The sequence below is a fragment of the Mustela nigripes genome, unplaced genomic scaffold, assembly GCF_022355385.1.
Source record: "Mustela nigripes isolate SB6536 unplaced genomic scaffold, MUSNIG.SB6536 HiC_scaffold_76, whole genome shotgun sequence".
In the NCBI taxonomy this organism is placed as follows: Eukaryota; Metazoa; Chordata; class Mammalia; order Carnivora; family Mustelidae; genus Mustela; species Mustela nigripes.
Genome location: NW_026739491.1, coordinates 2,436,280 through 2,451,278, shown reverse-complemented (window position 1 = coordinate 2,451,278; position 14,999 = coordinate 2,436,280). Strand labels below are relative to the sequence as shown.

The following is a 14,999-nucleotide window of genomic DNA, read 5'->3' as shown; positions in this document are numbered from 1 at the left end:
GCAGGGGCTGGCACCCTCCTGTCCCTCTCTCCCAGCACCCTGCCACTCACGCTCCAGTCCACAGTGCTCCGAATCTGCCGCTCCGGCTCACTGCATGGGGCTCCAGGAGTGGGAGGAGGGGGTGCCAGGTGCTGGAGGCCTGACTTGGTGATGGCTTTCCTACAGAGGAGGAGATCGCTGAGGCCAGCTGAGCGCCTGGAAACTCTGCTTCTCTCCCCCCCCCCCCACCTGGGGTGTCTGTCCTTGCTGCGACTTCAACCCCTGGCCCAGCCAGGGATGGCAACGAGGAAGATAGGGGCCTGCCCCACGGCAGCCCAGGACTCTGATAGGTTCCCTCCAGGAAAACCAGCCCTCCTCACAGCCCCTGTGGGGTGCGCTGGCTTCCAGGCACTGTCTGGAGCTATTCCCCAGAGAGGGGGCGCCCTCGCACCACGCCAAGCCTGGAGGTCCTTCCTGCAGGCCAGCCCCCTCGGGGGTCAGCACACTCGCCCTGCCAGCCGCAGCTATACCTACGCAAGCAGGGCACTCCAGGCCTGGGGTCCTGCCGACTTGCGCCGCAGGGCCACCTGACGCCTGCGGGACAGCGGGCGCACACAGGCGGGCATCGGCGCACCAGCGGGGGTGCCCGAGGCTCTTCGGCCCCCCGCGCTGAGATGCTGGCCTGGAGACCGCTGCTGGCTGAGGCGCCGATAGTAGCCGTGCAGGCCCCACAGGGCACGGTCATACACCGCATCAGCCGGGAGCAGGTGGGAGGAGGCCCGGCGCCGGCGCAGGCAGCGAAGCATGGGCGCGAGGGTGCCCTGGTGTGAGGAGGGCCCCAGACTCCTGGTGCCTGGCTGGGTAGCACTCGGTGCCGCAATGGCCACATCTTCCTCCTCGCTCATGCCTACGAGCCCTGCCAACAGCAGGCGTGTGCCCAGAAGCTGGGGCCCGGCCGCGGCAGGCTGCAGGGTGGGCCCCTCATCCACGATGAAGCGGGGGTTGCAGGCAGGGGGCACGGTGCTGGAGCGCCGGCGGCTGGGAACCCGGGCGCCCCCCCCACAGCTCAGGAGGCAGCCCTGGAGCTGTGCGCTGGAGCGGCGCCGCTGTGCCAGTGAGGAGGACGCCTGCCCGGCGGGGGAGCGGCGTCGGGCCTTGCCTGTGGGCAGCCCCACGCCGCTGAGCCGCCGCTGGCCCTCCCCAGGGCCAGGCACCTTCCGCTGGAAGCGTGTCCTAAAGAAGGTCTCCATGGCAGGGGCAGACAGACAGCTGTGGGGCAGAGACCAGGAGCATCAGGGGCTGTGCCAGGCTGGGGCCTGCCCTGCGCCCAGGAGCCCAGCCACAGCCTCTGCCCTTTGAGTGGACAAGGGACACAGGGAGGAAAGGGGAGGGTCCACGGCCTCTGACCTCCATCAACATGGTGTCTGATGGTACCACGGAATCCTCAGGGGGCCCATCTTTACCACGGGGGGAAGCACTAACACGCTCCCCAGTTATACCCTATGCCGCCCCAGGAGTTATGGGGGAAGGGCTTCCGGCTCCCCATGAGGCTCCCCGTCCAGGCACCATACACCACAAAGCCCTGGCCTTTGGCTCCCTAGCCTGAAGCTGATGGAAAAGAAAAAAGGAAGCTGGAAGCCCGCAGTCCTGGGTCCCAGGTTGCAGTTGGCCTCCTCAGACTGAGGGGCCAAGGACAAGCCTTTTCTTTCCCTCTCTTTGGGCCTTTGTTTGGCTACCGACTCAGGGCAGCCCGGGTTTAGGCGTCCCCTCCCAGGATATGGCACAAACTAAGCTATGATAATAAAATGAGGCTCTCTGAAAAGAAATTCAGTCCAGTTATGCCCCTAGACTCTCTCAGGCGCAAGTCGTGGGGTCAGGTTGAGAGGGCACTCGACGCGGAGAGGATGTGACTTAGGGATCAAAGGGCCCTGGGGACCAAGGCCCTCAAGACCAGGGGAGAGCCACCCCAGGCCTCACGCAGAGGCACCCTATATGGGGAGCAATGAGAAGCCCGAGCCAAGAGGAAAGGGCTCTGGCTGTGCATCTCTATCTAGCTCTGAGGGGCTCCGAGAAAGAACTTTCCTGTTCTAGACTGCTCTGTCTTACTGCGCTGCAGAGGCCTAGTACGCATCTCCCTCATCTTCCTCGTGCGGAAGGCCGGATGAGGTCTGCAAACCCTTCCGGCCCAATGCTAGAAGCTCCAATGCTCCACCCAGAGCTCCCTCCTGAGGGAGGCAGGACCCACAGGATGATCCTTCCTCAAACCATCCTCCCTTGACCTGTGCTGAACATGGGCCCAGCTTCCTTTGCAAGCTCATCTACTCCTGGCTGCCCCTTCTTCACAGGCTGCTGGATTCCTGCACCCTCACTTCTGAACGGTGGGGGAAGGGCAGGAAGCCCAGTAGCCTTGGGTAGGGGAAGAGGACAGGAATACCTTCAGAATGCCCAGGGATGCCTGTGCCCCGCCATCGGGTGGTCTCCTGGGCCCTTGCAGCCACAGAGAGGTCTGAGCCACAGTCATGGGACACCTGCCTAGGCCCGACAAGAGAAACACGTCTGCCTGCTGAGGGCCCGGCAAAAGTCAGGCACGGCTGGTGCAAGCCTTGGACAAACAGGGGTCGACGCTAGGCTAGGCTCAAGGACTCAGGCCCGGGCTGTGCGTCTATTGGCTGTTTCTCCCACCGCCCACTCACAGCCCTGTGAGTCTGGGGGAACAACGCCAGGCTAAAGCCCTGGATGGGTGCGGGGGTATTCAGGGAGGGGCACACAGAGCCAAGGTGTGGGGAGGCAGGGCGCGTGGGGAAGCAGGGTTGGAGACTGCCTGTTACAGGCCCCCGCCTCTGCAGGGGACAGGGAGAAGGGCAGGAGTTAAGCTGGGCGGGCAAGAGGACGGGGCGTGGGCAGAGAGCTCCCGGCTTCCTAATGCAATCAGTATCATCACAGCGAACGTTTATTGAGCTCACCAGGTGCCAGGCACTCTGCTAAGCCCTTCACAAACACACGTGTCATTTTATAAGCCAGAGCGAAGCGGAAGAATAGGTCTGAATCCTGCCATGTTCTTGATGGGAAACTGAGGCACAAGGTGGTAACATGCCTGAAGTCCATAGCGAGTCAATGGGGAGCCAGTGATGGAACCCAAGTCTGCGTGAAGGCAAAGCCTGTACCCCAGAGCGGCGGTGGAGAATAGGCTCCTTCCTTTTGGGCTACAGGGCTGGGGCTGAGTGGGGAAGCCCTAATAAGAGCAATAACAGCCCCACTGACAGAAGACCTACAGTGGAACGGCCCTGAGCTAAGTACTTTAATTTACCGTCACACTTGATCCCCAGCACAACTCTGTGAGGCCTGGACAGGTACAGAATGTGGCCCAGGTCACAAGGCCGGTAAGCGGCAGGACCAGGACCCAAACCCAGGGCTGCCTGACTCCAGACTGTTCAGCACCCACGGAGAGAAGCCTGAAGGCCTGGCTGCTCACTGCTGCCTGGGCGCTGACTTGCCAGCGCTCCCCCAGGGTGTCAGCTTTCCCCAGCCGTCTGGTCAGGCCGCCCTGTGACAGCTGCCCAGCCTGGAGGAGATTAGTCACCCGGACACACCGCCTGATGCTAGTGTCACCCAGAAAACAAAAGGCCACAGTCAGTAGCGGGGAGGTGCTGTGGGCACTCTGAACAGCGATGAGGTCTGGGCCCTGCCTGCTGTCCCAGACCCAAACTGACAAGAGGGGCCGGGGGCGGAGGCCGCCTCATGATAGGGCGGCAGCCGACAGGCGCTCCCATGGCGCTCTGGCCCACACGCTGCTGGGCAGCCCCAAGTGCAACCGTCCTGGGGCCTCATCGGCTGTCTGGCAGCACGGTCCCTATGAGTGGGGAGCAAGGCAGGCTAGGCCAGGCCACTGTTGGGTGACCGTCCCCACACGGGCCTCAGTTTCCTTGTTTGTCCAAGGAGGCTGTGAGACTGGCTGAATTGATCTTTTATGAGAAGCTGTCCAGCAAGGCACCCATGCCTCTGTGCTCCCAGTGCCCCCTCCCTCCCAGGCCCCATGCTTCCTGCTCCTCTGGTCTCCATAGAAACCTCTGTCCTCTGGTCAGCAACAGCCTGATACCAGACTTCCGATCTCTGCTGAGGCTTCTTGTAGGTCCAATGAGAAGCCCTGGCTGGCCTCAGGCCTGTTCCAGCCCTTCCCCACAGCACGGCCCTGAGCGGTAGTATTTTCACACGGCGTGCTCTCCCATCTCCATTGTCCCATGCGTTACGTGGGTAGGTCACTGCAGGAGGCCCCACAGCGTTCTGACACCAAGAGCCGAGCACAACGTCTACCCCCCAGCCTTCTCGTGGGGGACCTGAGAGAAGCCTGTCACACCCAAAGGGGACAGGATGGGAAAGGACTCAAAGGCTCCATGAACCTCCAGCTGGCTGCTGAGAGCCTAGGGAGGGAGGACAAAGGATGCTACAGGAGAGACGCCCATGGTGGCATCGGCCATGTGACCTGGATGAACAGCCCCCAGTGTGTCTACAGGCACCTGCCAGGGGATGAGCAGGCATGTGTGCCCTAGCTTCGCTGGCTACTGGCTAGAAAGAACCAGACTCCCTACCTCCCAGCCCAGACTCTCGAATACCCTATGTTAGTCTCAAGTGGAAAAGCCCAAGGGCTTTGGAATCCTAATCTGCCATTGCTTTCCCGGCCATGGATCAACTAGCCTTTCTGACCCTCAACTTTCTCCTCTGCAAAATGGGGGTACCAACCTAGTTCCGAAGGCTGGTGTAAGGGAGGTTCCGATAAAGTACCTGGTGATACCTGGCAGAGGGCAGGGCCTACACCGGCAGCAGACACAAGGGCCTGTGGATCATGCCACTCCTGGGGTTTGTCTCTGCCCGTGGCCAAAGTGGAAACCCAGAAAGGGAAGTAGGGGAACCCAGGGTGGTCACCACCCACCACATGAAGAATAGAGCCTGACAGCCAGAGTCACCTGGGGATCTGCTCAGCTGTGACATGTCCTCTGCCCCTTGCACCAGGCCCGGCCCCCAGAGGTGCTCACACAGGATACCCCGAGGGATGCGGCTGGGGTTCTCACTCCCTCAGGCTCCTCCCCTCAGGGAAGGCTGGGAATGGCGCACAATGGCCCCATTTCCAGCAGCCCCAGAGCAAGGGCCTGGAGTGGCCTCCCCAGGGGGATACTGGTCAGAAGCCACCTCTGGCTGCTCTGCTCCCACAGCCCGAAGGTCAGAGGGAAGGAGGTGGGGACAGTGGGAAGGGAGCGCAGCCTGGAGCCTGCTGAGACAGGGTCTCCCTCTCTGAAGGTCTTTACTTGCTGAGAGGAGCCTGCTCGCAACAAAACAAAACAAAACAAAAATACACAGCAGGGAGCAGGTGGGCCAGCCCTGCACAGGGCAGCAGGCAGGCCGTAATGTTTACCTCCACAGGGTCCGGTGGGCGCAGGAGCCCAGCCCACCCTTTCCTTTCCCTTCCCTTCCCTCCCCTTTTCCGTCAGCTTCAGAGCCTCATCCAGGAGTGGTGGTGCGTGGACCCACCCAGATCCCTTCCTCCCCAGACCCACCCTGACAGATACAGGAAGGAGGAAGCAGAAGGCTAGGAAGGGTTGGGGAGGAGGGATGGGGAGGAGTCCCCTTTGACCTGATCTAGAAGGCAGGGTGGCAGGCACGAGGTGGCCGAGCGGGTGGGGCCCTGGGGTCCCTTGGGCAGGCGAGCCCCAGCTCTGGCTCCAGCTCCAGGCTGCTGGCCTCTGGCTGAGCAAGTCCTAGTTTGGAGAGCCAGCGCTGTGGCTGCTGCTCTGCCCCCTCCCCCTCGCCACCCTCCTCCCCCCTGCCTGAGCAGCCGTTATGAAAATAACCCCATTGGTAACCAACTGCACTTCCTCTCCCAGCGGTGGCTCCAGGCCCTGCAGCAAGCAGGCGGCCGGTGGGCGGGCGGGCACACACATATCAGTCCTGCCTCCTGGCTTCTCTTCCCAAAGCTCCCAGAGCCAGGCTGAGCAATAGCCCATCGGCCTCCCCTCCACCTGGCACCCGGCAGAGCACACACAGCCCCTGCCTTAGCTCCTGGAGGTTTGGGGAAGCAGAAGTGGGGGGTGGGTCGTGCCCCCTCTGGCCACCGTATGTCCTCTCGTACCCACTGGATAGGTGTTCTGGGGTCTGGAGCAAGCATATGAGACAGCTAATCACTGGTGCCCATCAGAATAACCACAAAAACATATGCGTCGAGGCTTTCACAACTTACAAAGCATGTTTTCATAAGCATTATCAGACAGGACGCTTATGATTCTCCCGCGCGGGGGGCATTATGATCCCAGCTAAATCAACAGGGCCACCTGAGGCTCCCGGAGGCCCAGGACTGTCCGAGCTCAGAAGTGGCTAACCTGGGGCTGATCAACCCAGGTCTCCCGGCCCTGCCAAGGGGGCCTGCCAGAGCTGCCCTGCTCATGTCCCGGAGAGGCCAGCCCATGTCACACTCACACTGTCCAGAATGCCACCCCTCTCCAGCTTACACTCCTGGCTCTCTAGGGTCGAGAGTGGCAGCCCTCACACGTCCACCACCCCTTGACACTCTTTAAAATTACTGACGATCCCCAAAAGATTTTGTTTACGGGGGTTAGAGCTACTGCTCTTTACCGTATTAGTAATTAAAACTGAGGGGGCGCCTGGGTGGCTCAGTTGTTAAGAAGCTGCCTTCTGCCTTGTCTCAGGTCAGGATGGAGCCCCCATCGGGCTCCCTGCTCAGTGGGAAGCCTACTTCTCCCTCTCCCACTCCCTGTTTGTGCTCCTGTTCTCGCTGTCTCTCTGTCAAATAAATAAATAAAATAAAAAGAAATTAAAACAGAGAGATTTAAAATATATGGACTCATCTAAAAACAATAAACTCCTGGGTACCTCAGTCTGTTAAGTGCCTGCCTTTGGGTCAGGTCATGATTGCAAGGTCCTGGGATCGTGCCTCCTGTCGGGTTCCCTGCTCAGCGGGGAGCCTGCTTCTCCCTGTCCCCCTGCTTGTGTTCTCTCTGTGTGCTTCTCTCTCAAATAACTAAATAAAATCTTAAAACAAAAATAAAAACAAAATCAAAACCCCCCAATAAGCTCATTATGTGTTAACATAAATAACACATACTTTTCTTTTAAAACACAAACTGTATTTTCTTAAAAAAAAAAATAGCTAGAGGAGTGTCATTGTTTTAATTTTTGCAAATCTCTTTAATTTCTGGTTTAATAGAAAACAGCTGGATTCCCCAACTGCCTCTGCAGCCAGTCTGTTGTGATACGTTTCAGTAGAGCATGTGAAGAAAATTCTGCCTCCCTCTGACATGTCATTAGAAGATAAGTATTTTTTTTTTTAAAGATTTTATTTATTTATTTGACAGAGAGAGTTCACAGTAGACAGATAGGCAGGCAGAGAGAGAGAGAGGGAAGCAGGCTCCCTGCTGAGCAGAGATCCCGATGCGGGACTCGATCCCAGGATACTGAGATCATGACCTGAGCCGAAGGCAGCGGCTTAACCCACTGAGCCACCCAGGCGCCCAGAAGATAAGTATTTTAATGGGCTTTTCAGGCAGTGATGGATGTTCTTCTTTGCCACTATATCACAATATGACAAGTGGTCGTTTCTTAAAGGTTAGTGGCTATGTGGAGTCTGAAACTGTATCAATGAACTTTTTTTTTTTTTTTTAAGATTTTATCTATTCATTTGACAGACAGAGATCACAAGTAGGCAGAGAGGCAGGCAGAGAGAGAGGAAGGGAAGCAGGCTCCCTACTGAGCAGAGAGCCTGATACGGGGCTCCATCCCAGGACCCTGAGATCATGACCTGGGCTGAAGGCAGAGGCTTTAACCCACTGAGCCACCCAGGCGCCCCATCAATGAGCTTTTCACTCTTGTATTCTGAATTCTGTAACATGGAGCATTGGAAAATATATTTTAGTGAGTTATGCAGATCTGCCAAATGTTGACACATTTCCTTATACAAAATCAAGAACTCACACTTGCTAACATCACCACTGGTCTCCTCAGAAAAGTCCTTAAAGTCCTGGGAAACTGTCAGGCCCTAGACAGTGGATACAAGGTTTCTAAAATTCTAGTTTTTGTTTTTCTAAGGCTCAAAGTTTACCATTAGCAACAAATACTGATACTGGTTTTGAAGTGGCAAGCTCACTTCATTCATTTCTGAGAATATGTCTGCCAGATACCCAAGTCTGAAGACTTCTGTCTGTCAGGTGTTCTTTCATGTTAAAATGGTATTCCTTAAAACACGTTAACTTGCACAGCTTGCAACTCAGCTACAAAGCTGCTTTTCAAGGGGCGCCTGGGTGGCTCAGTGGGTTAAAGCCTCTGCCTTTGGCTCAGGTCACGATCACCCAGGTCACGATCACCTGGGATTGAGGCCCGCATTGGCTCTCTGCTCAGCAGGGAGCCTGCTTCCCCCTCTCTCTGCCTGCCTCTCTGCCTACTTGTGATCTCTGTCAAATAAATTAAAAAAAAAAAAAAAAATCTTAAAAAAACCCCAAACCTGCTTTTCAAGACAACCGTCACAGTCCGGATTGCAGCAAAACTGCCTCCTCCACACAGAATATGTGGAAAGAGGTAGACTCGAGGATTTGGACTTTGTAAAGTTAATACTTTTTGTTGCATCTTGCTGTCGTGAGCGGGAGGCATACAACGGCTTCCAGTCTACGTTGGGGCCACTGCCTCGGTTTGTGCCCAAGTTCCAAGCTGTTTCACTCCACCCTTGCCTCTGAGGCGTGGGTACGACTGTTAACGTGGTGAAAAGGGCATGAGCCAGGGTAGCTCTGAAAGTACAATTCTGCAAATAGTGTTGATAGCTCCAACCCTCTGCAAGGGTCGAGGGCACCCCCAGGACTTTGGGAACCACTAGTTCAGAAGGAACTCCAAATCCTCTGGCCTGGCAAATGTGGTTTCCGTGCGGCAGTAACTCAGCCTCCTATGCTGACAAAAACCGGGTTCTAACCCAGCCATCCTCTCCTCTGTCCTGCACTCTGGCCGCGCACAGCCCACCTTCTGCCTGGAATACCGGCCCCTTCCCCCCTGCTCACAGCTGCCCAGCCAAGAAGATACCACTCCCACCGGTCACCTCACACTAATTATTCGGCTTCTTCTCGGTCTCTGGACCCCTGGAGCCCTCATTCTTTCAAATCCATATGCCTTGTTTCTCTCCCAACTCCACTGGCCACCAGGCCACAAGCTGCTGGGGGCCAGGGCCCAGGGGCTGTATGTTGTCAGGGGTGGGGTGGGGGGCCCTGGAGAGCACAGCGCCTGGCAGGGAGTCCAGTGTTTACCACTGATCGGCTCAGGAGGAAGGAAAAGGGAATTCCGTGGGGGAGGGGCGAGAGCCATGAGGGAAGAAAAGGGCTTCCTCTGCCTCAGGTACCGCACCCAAGGGCTGACCACAAGGCCCAGGCCGGCCCAGGCCACTTCTCTTTGTTGGGCACAAGGGGATGGCAACAGCCTTTGTTCCAGCAGCTATCTTCCTCTCCTCTCCAGAGGACCCGAAGAGTGACCAGCAGAGACCCCTGTCAGGGCTGGGTGCCACTGCCCACTCCCGCTCTCCATGGCTTTCCTTATGAAGCCTGGACAGCGGGACATGGCAACATGAGGGTTGTGGGCAAGGAGGGGAGAGGAAGGGTGACTCAGATGCTTGGGGGCTGGGGCCAAGCCCCTGGTCTGAGCTCCTTGGTGTCCCGAGTCCCTGTCTCATGGTCTGGCTCCTGCAAAGCCTGGGAGAAATGTCTGTGGAATGACAGGCTCATTCCTTTAGGGTCTCCCCTTCAAGCCATCCTGCCACCGGCACCACAGGTCGTTCCAGAGCGCCCGCCGACCCAACTGGCCTTCCAGTGTCCGGTGAGCACAACGCAAAGCCCTTGGCCTGGACACAACTGGCCTCTCCTCTTCCGTACTTTCTTACATTTTATTTGACAGACACATAACATGCTTTGTGCCAGGCACTGTTCTAAGCATTTTACAAATTTAAACTCATTGAACCTCATTAAAATTAGTAGTAGCATTATCCCCATTTTATAGGTGAGGAAACTAAGGAACAAAGAGATTAAATAACTTGCCTGTGGCCATACAGCTAGGAAGTGGCAGAGCTGGGGTTCCAGCCCAGGAGTCTGCTCTAGGTCCATGCTTCAAACCCCTCACTCCCCACCTCTGGAAGGGGTTCTCTGTGCTTGGCCTCTGGCACCCAGTAGTCTATCTGAAACGCCATTCCCATCTTGTGCTTAGTGACCTCTCTCATCTTCTTCTTCTTGTCTTTTCAGATTTGGCTCAGACACTGGCTCTGCTGGAAAGTTCCTCCCAGCCCCCTCTCCCGGGGGGGCGGGGTGGTGAGCTGCTCCCACGCTTGGGCCCTCTCTCTGTTATTCTCAGCCATTAGCACTAGTTTGCAAGCCTGTATCCCACACCAGACTGTGGGCCCCTGGAGACCAGGAACTGCCTGTAATTGCATCCCCAGGGTCTAGAAGTGCCGGACGAGGACCGAAGAGTGAATGGAGGAAAAAGTAAATGGTCCAGGCTCTGCTGCCTGGATGAAACTGAGAGCACAGAGCTTCAGGGCACACCGACCCAGAGGCTGGCCAGCTCCCGAGGCCTTCCCGCCGGCACTGGAGGGACAAGTTGCTGGTTTCGGCTGCGCTCTTGTGTCTCAGAGGCACACACTGAAACTGATCCCTGACGGGGTTGCCCATATCTCTTAGTGTCTCCCAACACCCTGCTGGCCCCCAGGTCCTTCTTCCCTCGTGGCTGTGGCTGAGACCTCTTGTTGCCTTCTCCTGTAACTGCAGCAGGCTCCCATTCCCCATCTGCTTGGAGCAGCATGCACCATCATCCCTCATTCAAAATTTAACTCCCGGGGCGCCTGGGTAGCTCAATGGTTTAAGGCTTCTGCCTTCAGCTCAGGTTATGATCCAAGGTCCTGGGATGAGCCCTGCATGGGGCTCTCTTCTCAGCGGGGAGCCTGCTTCTCCTCTTTCTCTCTCTGTCTGCCTCTCCACCTACTTGTGATCTCTGTCTGTCAAATAAATAAAATAAAAATCTTAAAAAAAAAAAAAAATTTAACTCCCTTTCTGAGCTTTCTGTCCATGTTGCTCCCTCCTCCATCCCCTAGATCTTCTCAGAATCAGCTGTCAACCCCTCCCCTACGACTCCCCAGCCCTGCCTCCATGCACCACTCACAGGACCTTTTCCTGCCTTCGAGGCAGACACTGTGCCTAAAATCTCTTGGAGAAGTTGCAGGAGACAAAGAGCTTTTGCAAGGATGTGGACCCAAAGGTCCAGAGGGGTTCCATCTCTGACCAGCTACAGGACCTCGTCAGGTCTCTCACCCTGAGCCTCGATTTCCTCACCTGAGGGAGGTTAACACCTCCCTGTCTTGCTCACGGGAGCTGGAAAGTTTGTTCATGGAAACCCATTCCTCAGTTGACCAAAACTTTCAAGACAGGAAATTAACTCCAGAGGCCTAAACATTAGGACAGCCACTCTGGAGCGCAGCTTGACAATGGCTGTCTAGAGGGAAAATACACCACCGTGTCACCAAGCACCAGCGGCCCGAACACACGAGGAGCTGTGGACTGGAACAGTCCCTGAAGGACTGCTTCCAGGGCAAAGACCCCGCCTGCGCCCGGACTTCCATCAGCAGGGTACTGGGCAAACAGGCTGTCTGACAGTTTCAGAAAGGATTAGTACACTGCAGCCCAAATGGGCACACCAGAGCTGAGGTCTCAAGACACCTAAATCTCCACAATGATATGGAGGAAAAAACCCTTAATTCCGAATAGGTACAGCATGCCATTTAAATCCAGTGCAGAGGGGCGCCTGGGTGGCTCAGTGGGTTAAGCCGCTGCCTTCGGCTCAGGTCATGATCTCAGGGTCCTGGGATCGAGTCCTGCATCGGGCTCTCTGTTCAGCAGGGAGCCTGCTTCCTCCTCTCTCTCTCTCTGCCTGCCTCTCTGCCTACTTGTGATCTCTCTCTGTCAAATAAATAAATAAAATCTTTAAAAAAAAAAAAAATAAATCCAGTGCAGAACCACACAGAACAGTACTACCTGTTGCTACAGACAGACACACCTATGTAGGAAACATTTTTTAAAAGGCCTGAGAATACAAACACCAAAACACAGGATTGCGGTTTCCTCTGGGGAGGGACACATGGGGCCTCTACCTCCATCTAAAGCAGATACAGCACAACGGTAAGATTTGACCGAAGCGGTGGGTGTTTCATGATTCTGTACGCTTTTCTAATTGTAAAATATTTTGTGGTTTTTAAAAGATTTTTAAAATAACTCTTTAAAAATGCCCTTCCCAGCCCCCGAGGGAGAACGGCTCCCTGGGGTTGCTCTGCATCTTCCGAGGATGGGTTTCAGCAGCGGCATGGAACCCCAACTGTGTTCCTTACACTGTCTCATAGTAAGAACCCCGTGTCTGTGAGGCCGGAAGGTCTCCCCCCAAAGGATGCCTTCCAGAGTGGGGGTGAGCGGGTGGCAGGTTGTGTCAGTGGGGTGTCTGTGTGGGCTGGGGAGCAGGAACCAGCTTGCTCCCTTTCACAACCGCCCCCGCCTTAGTAAAATGTCAGCAAGCTGGGGAAGGGGGGGCGGAGAGCCAGGCAAGCTGTTAACCCGCGAGATGCTGATGCTGGGGCGTGGGCGGCGCAGGCCCGGTCTCCCAGACAGCTATTTTGGCATGTGCTGAGATCGGGCTCAGCCCTGGCAGGGGAGAGGCCTCTACGTGGGAGCTCTGGACTGGCGCTCTGCCAGGAGCAAGGGGGAGGAGGTCTTTGAAAGGGAGGGAGAGGGTTCTGGGGCCCTTCCTCTCTCTTCAGACCTCTCACTGTGAGGCGCTGAGTACAAGTGAGGCCCAGTGCACTGTGCTCTCCTCCCCAGCACCTCTCCCCAGGCCACAGGCCACAGGCCACCTGTGACCTCAGGGTGATATCAAGGGTTCCTTTGCACATGTCTCGAGTCTTCTGCAACCTGTGCTTTGAAAGCAAAACAAAAGATCACAGACTTGCCCCTCTACTCCACACCCAGCCGGGGAGCCCAGGACAACCCGCTCCCAACCCATTCTTCCTCATTCTCTCGTAGTCCCATTCCCAAGGGTCCCCCCTAGCCCACCCTTGCTCCCCCTGCAGATGGGATCCTGGTGGCAGTTCTCTCTTGGGGTCCAGGAGCAGGACGTCTCATGGGTCTTCACTCCCACACAAGACACAAATCTCTTCATCTCACAGAGCACTCAAGCCCCTTTTTGGGCTCTACCAGTTTGGGCCTGGGAAACTAAAACAGAAGAAAAGGGTGCTAGTAAGTAGGACGGCCTGTGTTCTGAAAAGATCCAGTGGGAGCTGCGTGATTCCCAGGCCAGGCCTCTGACCTCTTTGAGCCTTTGTTCCTCATCTGTAAAATGGGAATAAAACCAACTACGAGATTGTTCTAAGGAGTACATGAAAACAACTGTTAACTGGCAGACGAAGATGAGCTTGCACATGACATGCCTGGATGCAGGGGAGTGTGGGGGAGGGCGGGAGTGGTTGTGCCCCCCTCCTCTCCCTGGGCCACAGAGTCCCTGGTCTCACTCAAACCTGCTCTCCACCACCTGACTGGGTCCCTTGTGTCTCAGCTGAGGAAGGGGGCAAAAAGGAAAGAGGGCAGATGGGTAGCTAGTTCCTCGAGGTCGCCTGGTCACTGCTCTGGCCTACTCTTCCCCACACGAAACTACCTTCCAAGGCTGCCAGCCCTGACTAGAGTGCCAGGCAGGTCCCATGCCGAGAACTCTGGGGGTGCCCTAAGGGTATCAAGGCCTCCACAAAGGAAACAGAGAAAGCAGTCCAGGGGAGCAAGAAATGAGTGCTTGGCACCACCTACTCATCTCACCCAGGAACAAGGGCCGCTGCTAAGCCTAGACACAGGTGCGACAGCTTCCCCTTCTTACCCACGCTGTCTCCTGTGATGACTTTGAGAACTACTCAGGTGGCGGCAGCAGCCATCAGAAGGAGAGGCAGAGGGGGCAGGGAGGAGGACAGGTGGAGGTGGGGTGGAATGTGCTGGATGGGGAGGATTCCTCGGAACACAAGGAAGGCTGTGGGGTCCTAAGATGTGGTACAAACTGACCTAATACTGGAATCAGGGGACTGGTGCTGGTGTCCCAGATAACCCCTAGCTGGCTGTGAGACCTTGGCCCAGTCAGGGCCACATCACTGGGCCTCAATGTTTAGGGCAGGGAAGGGGCTGGGCCAGGTGCTGTGGAGGGCTCCCAAAGGGCTTGCCTTCTGCCTCCTTCTGACCGGCTCTGTCCTGGCAGGTGGGGTATCAGGTAACCGGCCGGTGGGCGGTGGCTGTGGGTCCACCCACAGCAGGTGTTTGGTACAAGTGGACTGGCTCCAGGAAGAATCTCCCCTTCCACCTCCCTCTCCACAATGGTAGCTGTCGCCCCCCTGTGTCACTCTAGCAATACTGCAAGGACAAGTTGCCCATCAGCTTCTGGACCTTGAAACTCTCTCTAGCCTTTGCAGGGATATAGGGACCCGACCTCTGCTTCTCCTGGAGCCCAGCACAGGCCAAGTCTCAGAGCCAGTGTGCCCACTCCCTTCTTCTCTGCTTGGGGGGAATGACTGGTAAATTCTGGAGAGGGCTCCAGGAAGCCGAGGAAGGATGGTCTGATTCTCTTTCCCCTACCTCCCGCTGCCCAGGGCCAAGGCTTTCTGACGAGGGTCACTCAGTCCTTCTTCCATCCTTGCCTGGGAGGACACCATTCTCCTGCTCTCTTTGGGAGCTGGGGAGGCTCCACATCCTGAGATCTGACCTTTTCCGAGTATGACACAGACAGAAATTGATAAGAGTTGCCCATCCCCTCCCCTGACTTATGAGCCAGAGCCTCAGGCGGGTGTGTGGCAGCAAAGGAAGATAGAGAGAGAGAGTGAGAGAGAGAGAGACCCATTCCAGTTCCTGACCTCCGCCAGCTCCATGCTCGCACATGACATTACCGGTGGGGGTGGGGGCATGCACAGCAGAATGGGGTAAACT

At 56.5% G+C, this 14,999-nt stretch overlaps 1 protein-coding gene across 11 annotated transcripts in view; it reads right to left on the bottom strand.

Annotated features, from left to right (window-relative positions):
• Positions 1-14,999, bottom strand: part of LOC132008203 (diacylglycerol kinase zeta) — a 42,430-nt gene that overhangs the window by 11,785 nt on the left and 15,646 nt on the right. For 7 of the 11 annotated variants that reach the window (XM_059386626.1, XM_059386627.1, XM_059386628.1 and 4 more), the window contains exon 2: positions 51-159. In XM_059386626.1, the coding sequence (XP_059242609.1) occupies positions 51-159 (109 nt within the window). Of the gene's footprint in view, positions 1-50; positions 160-513; positions 1,249-5,605; positions 5,707-14,999 lie in introns of those variants that run through there. The other 4 variants (XM_059386622.1, XM_059386623.1, XM_059386624.1 and 1 more) reach the window with 1 other exon arrangement.